Source organism: Triticum aestivum, chromosome 1D (assembly GCF_018294505.1).
Source record: "Triticum aestivum cultivar Chinese Spring chromosome 1D, IWGSC CS RefSeq v2.1, whole genome shotgun sequence".
In the NCBI taxonomy this organism is placed as follows: domain Eukaryota; kingdom Viridiplantae; phylum Streptophyta; class Magnoliopsida; order Poales; family Poaceae; genus Triticum; species Triticum aestivum.
This window is the reverse complement of record NC_057796.1, coordinates 196,713,407-196,720,970: the sequence shown is the minus strand read 5'-3', so window position 1 is coordinate 196,720,970 and position 7,564 is coordinate 196,713,407. Positions and strand designations below refer to the sequence as shown.

The 7,564-nt window shown below is 45.7% G+C and overlaps 1 protein-coding gene across 4 annotated transcripts; it reads right to left on the bottom strand.

Moving 5' to 3' along the window:
• Nucleotides 1–264: 264 nt before the first annotated feature.
• On the bottom strand, nucleotides 265–3,327 carry LOC123167257 (uncharacterized). 4 transcript variants are annotated; one of them, XM_044585103.1, is made up of 9 exons: nucleotides 3,162–3,327; nucleotides 2,743–2,872; nucleotides 2,048–2,153; nucleotides 1,895–1,941; nucleotides 1,510–1,810; nucleotides 1,324–1,436; nucleotides 964–1,158; nucleotides 664–696; nucleotides 265–564 (listed from the first exon to the last, which is right to left on the bottom strand). In XM_044585103.1, exons 2-9 carry the CDS (start codon nucleotides 2,851–2,853, stop codon nucleotides 472–474), a joined length of 999 nt encoding a protein of 332 aa, XP_044441038.1. In that variant the 5' UTR covers nucleotides 2,854–2,872; nucleotides 3,162–3,327; the 3' UTR covers nucleotides 265–471. The 4 variants fall into 4 exon arrangements, with proteins under 4 accessions (XP_044441038.1, XP_044441022.1, XP_044441029.1 ...); XM_044585087.1 differs by having other exon boundaries at nucleotides 2,027–2,153; nucleotides 3,162–3,322; XM_044585094.1 differs by having other exon boundaries at nucleotides 964–1,140; nucleotides 2,027–2,153; nucleotides 3,162–3,313.
• Nucleotides 3,328–7,564: the final 4,237 nt, after the last annotated feature.

Here is a 7,564-nt window from a genome sequence, read left to right as displayed (position 1 = left end):
ATTTTCCTTTCATCTATTACAGTTTCACCATTCTCATCCCCGACATCAGCTGGAAGTTTTGATACCGCAGTCTCTTCCTCTTGCTTGTCCCGAGGGAAATATAGCGGAAGCAATCTACATAATGCTTACCGTTGGCAAATGGAAGAAAAAATAAAATATTTTTTGGGGCTTCAGCTTAAGTACCTTTTGTATATCTCTGTATCAGAGTATCTGATGTGACAGGAAAACTCATGTGATGCATCTCATGATGTGTTGACAGAAAAGTTGATTAAGAGAGCTCCCCTCCCCCGTTTCATTAATAAGAGAGTACTTTACAAGCAGTTAGGAAGGATATATAAGCTGCTAATCTCTACTCTCTACACACTCAATATGGCAGCCGGCCTATGCCTTGCTGTCCTAGAAAAAATAACAGAACTCCTGTTGCTGAGTCACTCCTACACCAAAAGTACTATACAATGTTTCTTGTATCATTCACAAGTGCAGCTTCATTTTGGAGGCTAGCTTCTGGATCTTTTCGACACAATCCTTGTCTAGAGTCGGCAAGATCCTTTTTTTAGCATTTCCCTGGAATTTAAGAAATGTAAGAAATGCAAATCAGTGGTGTTCCATATTGAGTTCAAAAAACTTATGGTATACAACATTCCGTTTAGAAGTGGGCCTGACCGTGTAGGCTTTCTTAAGATTTCTCCATTTATCCTAAACATTAGAAGATAGATTGGTATCAGTGTGGACCTAGGACAAAGAATTAAGGAGAGATTGGTGACAGTAAAATTATATGTTGGTAACATAGAACACATGTACCAAACATAAAATTTTGTATCTTTCACGGCGGAAAAATTATAGATGCATAGAAGATTAACAAAAAAAAGTATAAAATACAATAAATTAAAATGGTGTCACAAGCAAAGAAAACATCTAATAATGCATTTGCTTTAGGGTGCAATATACACCAATCTACCATACCTTAAGATTCATTGATGTTCGAACTGATCTTGAAAAGTTCTCATGTTTCAACTTCGTCCAATTTCCAACCCCAGATATATACAGAGCATCCACTAGTTTTTTCATCTCTTCGTATGTCCAGTGGTCATTGTTTTTTCTGTGCCCACATTTTTTGCCTTTACATGTAGAGCTCATGTCCTGAAAGCATGTCGCATTCTAGTAAACATAACCGACATAGTTATGAGCATTTTTCCATTGATGGATGGCTGATAATAAATCTGAGCTCAAAAGGTGCACAATGCAAAGACTGAATACATAAAGAAGTCGTTGCACACATACTAATTTGTTGAATTTCTACCTGATAATAAACATAATTCTTACCCCTAAATGGTTAGGCAGAAGGAAAGTTTGTTCCGTGTTTAACGACCATATTCCTCTCTTGCGTGCACTTCTCACGCGACTTCGGTGCCTCCAACCACTTTTCGGCATGTAATCTGAAGCATATAACATATGAATTTAACTACTTGAGACTGGCAAGTGATATATATCAACCTTCATAATTCGTACCTAGCAGGTCTACTATGAAGGTAGCACAAGCCCCCTCCTCCAGCGGCGTGGCGGCGAGCGCAAGCCTCATGCTTCTCCGGTGACAAGGCAGCGGGTGCCCTTTCCCTCCTCCCTTTCTCTTCTTGTCCTCCTCTCCTCCTCCACCTAGGGCCATGGTGACAGGGGCCTCCTCTTTCTCAGGAAGCGCCGTGGCCGGCGCAGATCTCCTCCTCCCCCTTATCTCCTTGGTTTCTGGTGACGCAGGCGCAAGTGTTTGTATCATGCCATGATCACTAGTTGGTGAATAAAATTCACATTCAATCTGCCAAGATGAAACATATTTTCAGTAACATTTGTCACATCATTTATTTAGCAAGTTATACTTTTACATGTGCCAAAATCATGCCTCATGAGTTAAATTCGCCTCCTTTATATAAGTAGGACTGCGTGCACCTGCAAGGAAAGCTTCATACATTGGTTTCAAAGTGGAAACCACGGATAAAACTTGCTTGCTTATGTAACAAAGTTTGGAATATACCGCAAGAAGTAAACATTGCACCTCCAAACAATTTTTCAATATCATGTTCATCTTGGGGTCCTTCTAAGACTGCTTGGAAGTCCATGGCGTCATAATCCAGATATGCTGAATAGACTTCAATCTCCGCCTGCCATCAAAACAATGAAATATACGTCGGTTTCGTCTGAGGATTTCGATGAGCCCACTGCAAACTCTATATATCCAAGTCAGATTCGATAAGATCTGAAGAACTTGGATCATGTATGAACTGTACTAGGCCACATATATTGCTTCCAGTTAAACAGAAAGTTGATGAAACCAGGGAATTGGAATAATTAAGCTTCAGTACTTTGTATTGACCATTTTGATTGTGCTTAAAACTCTTCTTTCAGATAACTCATGAATCTTGAGTGAAATAACAAATTTACATATAGGGATTTGTTTTGTGCGCTCGATGAATGACAAACTGTACAGGTGGATGCCAGTCCAACACGACGCTTGTTGAGCAACACATCGTTCCCATTCTCAAAAAGAATAGCACAAAAAAAATTCTCAAAAAGAAAAACAAAAGAAAGAAACACCAGTTTTGCACAGAGAGTACTTGAAGCAAGAAAGCAAAAGAGTAAAAAGGCAAAGGAGAAGAAGCATGAACGCTAGGAAAGAACAATAATCTTCCACGGGAATGGATTTCTTCAGAGGCGATAAAGAAAATGGAGGGAAGCAAAGATGGGCCTTACCTGGGTCGGCGAATTCGAGCCCCCATCCAGAGGATCGGACAGCACGGGCACCCAAATCTCACCGTCTTCGGCCGGAAAGCTCCCCGTCCCTGACGACGCGCCCGCCTCCATTGCTGCTGCTGCCGCCGCGCTGTCAAAGAAATGGAAAGCTTATGAATGCAAGAATTTTGCCCCTGCAATCTGACCCCCCTCTGCATAAAAAAACGCAGTCTTTCGTGCAGAGAGACGCACAAAAAACCCGATCTTTTTCATCTCAGACCATGGATAAAGTAAAATTTCCACTTATAGAAATATCGGGGGGAAGAGGATGAGCAGGGCAGGGCGGGGACTGCAAGAGCAGGCATATCTTCTGGAGTGGCGAGAGGCGACAGCGCGAGACGCGAGAAGAGGCGAGAGGCTTGTTTAGTGCTGGAGCTCACCGTGGCCCGGCCGTGGAGGGTAGGAGGACGCGCGAAGGGAGGAAGATGAAGGCGAGAGCTTCCAGGGTGACAGTGTGCAACTCGAATCCCACCACGGGAGAAATTTTGAAGGGGAGCGTTTTCCTCCCCTTCTATATACCTTGGGACCTCAAAGCAAGTTAATTGTTTTGAAACTAGGTGTGACATCCGGTGTAATATTCTTTTCGAGAGATTCACCGGATGTCTCATCTATTTTTTCATAAGTTTTAGTTGATGTGACAAGTCATTAGATATGAAAGAATATTGATGCGACAAGTCATTGAGATATCATTGTATTTTATAGGTTGTTGTTGGATTACGTGCAGTCACATATTATAATGTTTAATTATAAATTCACTCCCATCTTTCCAAAATAACATTTAATAAATAGTACTCCCTCTGTTAAGTTGTATGGGTCAAATTCAAAAAAATTTACATCCAAGATAGATGATGGGTGGTGAAATAATTTCTCTAATTTGTAAAATACTCAATTAGTGTGCTTGTTTTTCTTTAAAGAATCATGTTACCGATGCATTAATTGTGGCGTATGTATGTATGACCACAAAATGACCAAGGACTTTTACATGCATCAGTGAATTTTCTTTTGATCATTGCTTGCGGCTATTTAATACACCTCAAAATCTGAACATGTGATGTGGAACAATGAAAATGACACAAACAAAATAAAAAAAATAAAAAAAATAACATAGGCCCTCTAAACCACAAGGAGGAAGTAACAACTTTATTTTCTCTTTTCTGTGTTAAATATGCTCTTGATAAATATTAATAGGACTTATACGACAGGAAAAGCTCTTGTGTGAAATAGACGAAAAATCAACCTACATTGTCCATATGAAGACTGAGAGCACTTGTTGTTTTGTAGCTTATAAGTGAAAATTATCGGTCTCCTCTAAAGTATAAAAACTTGCACTGAAACTTAGACATGAATATAGCGGGCCATCCTCGTGAAATCTATGGCATCCGTTTGTAATTCGATGGTTTATGTTAGTTTTCATGTAGTTTGCTATAAGCTCTGTTATCACCCCCAATAATGAAGAGAGCAAAAGTTTTTACTAACATTTTTTTTTACAAGTACTCTATCCGTCCCAAAATAAATGACTCAATTTTATACTATTTTTTTACTAAAGTTAATATAAAATTAAGTCACTTATTTTAAGATGGAGGGAGTATTTTACTGTTGCATGAAATCAGTTAAGAATTGTGCTACCATGCGACCAGCATCTAGCGCCACCACTCCCTCTGCTTGCCACTTTCCCTGCATATCACCGGCATCACCAACCGAGTAACCATGCATGGCTAGATCGCACGGTGCAAAACATGTTGTGCTGGACAACAACCTATCGAGCGTTCGCTCAATATTTACACGATTAGAATCTCGCTCAGTATTGAAAGTCCGCTCAATGTTTTCACGATTAGAATCTCGCTCCGTATTGAAATCTCGCTCAATATTCTAGAAGAGCCTTTTCAGTATTTTTCACGATTAAAATCACATAATTTTTACATGATAATACATGTCTTATTTATATCACAAGGATCATAGTATAAGCCACATATATACCGACCTGACAAAACTGAAAAAACAGTGAAACGCTAGTCTTTAGACAAAGAAACACTAGTCAAGAAGTAAAATTACAATCAAGACCGAAGAAATCTCTGAGCTTGACACCAATGCCCGTTACCTGTCTCTAGCACCACCACAACAGCTACCATAGGAAAAAATGACGGATCACTGATGGAGCAAATTTTCGTCAGATCCCTCGATAAGGGTCCAAGCACAGCTGGAAGTCATGGATTGGAGGTCACACGAGGGGTTTATCCAGGTCTGGACCTCCTCAGAGTAATACCCTACCTCCTGCTGGTTTTGGTTATATATAATGGTGGGATACCTCGTGCGAGGGGTCACAATGGTGTTTGATGTTGCTACTGAGAGTTTCTCCTATATGAGGATAGATGATCAAGAGGAACCCTAGACCTCCCTTTATATAGACAGGAGATGTCTATGGTTTACATGCCGGATGCGATCTTCGGTGCCGCCACCCTCTAGCCTTGGGCATCAAGAAGGTCTTCTGGCCTCCTAGGGTTAGCGCCATACCATGGGTCTATTGGGCCCCCTTGTAGTTGGCGAGGCCGGGCTCCTTGGCATTTAGCCACCCCCGGTACAGGACCCCGTCAGTAGCCCCCAAGCGTGGCGAAGGTCGCAGTGAGGGCCGCGAGACCTCCAGCGGGCTACTTCATCATCTTGCTTCTTAAGAGCTCGGATAGCCTCGGAGTACGGCGCACCGAAGGGATCGGTCACCCTTTCGGTTTGGACGCCGATTCGGTGTAGTCGGTGTCCGTCGCGAGTCCTTAAGAGAGGACCCAACAGTATATATCACCTTTATTCCCTGCAAAAAAAGGAGGGAAAGGAAAACCTTCCCAAGGCAACGGAAAAGGTGGTCCGTTCTGCTGGGGGTGGACGACGTCTCAGGTCCGGACGCCTCATAAGGAGAGGGAAACTGGGGTTTCAAAACCCTACCTCATTCCGTGTCACTCCTTGTTCGTCTCAAACTCTTCACCACACTGCCACTTTGTTTCCGCTGCTCCCGTTCTCCCGCCGCTGATGGCCAAGACGAGGAGTGAGAGTGAGTGAGTGAGTGAGTGAGAGAGAGAGAGAGGTCTCTGGCTCGGAGCCGCCTTCCAGGCCTGCCGGCGGGAAGAGAAAAAGGGGCGCTCCCAAGAAGGGTGCAAGATCAGGGCAAGCGACACCCAAATCCACCGGAAAATGGTTCCCGTCCGTTGCAACGGAGGGTGAAATTAAGGGTTACAAGGACGACCTGTCCATGCCCGTAGATATGACTTTTGAGGGTGCGCATCCCAAGTGGGAAGGTCCTGCTGGAACCCGTGCCAACGAGCATGTCTTATGCCCAGGGTACTTCGTGCGGGGGCTCGGCTTCCCGCTTCATCCTGTCGTGCGTGGCCTCCTCTATTTTCTTGGGTGTCAACTTCACCACATTCCGCCCAACAGGGTTCTGCATATCGCAAATTTTATCACCTTCTGTGAGTGCTACCTTGTGATAGCACCGCACTTTGACTTGTTCCGTTGTTTCTTCCGGGTCTGTGTTCAGTCGAATGAGAATGCCGTTTGCGACATCAGGGGAGCCATCCTGCAGCTCCGCCCCAACCCACCTTCTTCTCCTTTGACCTCCCAAAAAATCTGTTTGGGAGTGGCATAAGTCGTGGTTCTACATGGAGGGCCTCGTCGACGACCTGATAGTCTTCGCGAACGAGCCTCCCCAGAAGTTGCTCTCGTAGGCCCCGCTTTCGATGCCAACCCGGGAGGTCAAATTTCTCACGGAAGCAACCGCCCGCATGAAGAAAGGTGGGTTGACCGAGGGCCACATCGTGCGGACGTGGGTGGCACGCCGCGTCTCCCCCCTGCGGGCTCAGAGCTCCCTGATGTCCCAGTACACGGGGCCTATGGACCCCGCGCAGGTCTATCAGGAGGAGTTGGGTGCCGAGGCAATTGATGCGCTTCTCAGCGGCCTGGTTGGGCCCGAAGCCATTACGAGGTCTAACAAAGAGATCGTGCGGCCTTTTTCGGCCGTCCTCCTTCCTGGCAGCGTAAGCATCTTGTCTGTGGTTTTCTTGCTTGCTTCCGGGGTTTAGATGTTGAACCCCGCTCCTTGTTTTTTTTAACAGGACTTCACTGCCTTCTAGACCTTTTGTTCCGAGCCTTTTATGATGGGCCAGTAGGTTAGCCCTGACCTGTCCGCCCTCATGGTCATCGTCCCCTCCGGGCCCTCTCACGAAGAGGTCGGATCCTATCGGGGGAGGAAGCAGGCCTCAGAGGAGGCACAGACGGAGGCCTATGACGACCGGGAGGATGACGAGGACGGCCTCTCCTCGTCTAGTGGTTGTGGCAGCAACGGGAGAGGCAACGACAATGATGAAGAGAATGGCGACGGCAATGCCGACCTCGCCAAGGACGTCGAGGGCGACGAGGAGGCCGAGGACGTTGAGGAAGACGAGGATGTCGACGATAGAGAAGAGGTGGCCGTCGCCGCGTCATGTCAGCCCTTGAAAAGGCTTCGCCGCAACATCCGATAGAGAAGAGGTGGCCGTCGCCGCGTCATGTCAGCCCTTGAAAAGGCTTCGCCGCAACATCCGGGAGGATACCCCATCCAACAGCGAGCCTCGTGGGGCGGGGGGGGGGGGGCTTGAAGTCTCCCAACCCGCAGATCTCTCTGATCCCCCCAACACCAGTTCGGAGAAGGCATATGCCACCGATCACCCCGTAAGTCACTCCCGTTGTCCTTGAGCCTTTATTTGGACATCTGCTAGCTCCCTTGCTGACCTCCTAAGCTTGTTTTCAAGGTCGCTCCCCA

Bases quoted from the DNA above. Each gene is read 5' to 3' on its own strand.
- LOC123167257 (XM_044585087.1), bottom strand. From the start codon at position 2,853: ATGGAGGCGGGCGCGTCGTCAGGGACGGGGAGCTTTCCGGCCGAAGAC. The intron at 697-963 runs GTATGGTAGATT...TCTAATGTTTAG, and splicing joins GAACATCAATGAATCTTAAG to GATAAATGGAGAAATCTTAA. The intron at 565-663 runs GTCAGGCCCACT...CTTAAATTCCAG, and splicing joins ATCTTAAGAAAGCCTACACG to GGAAATGCTAAAAAAAGGAT.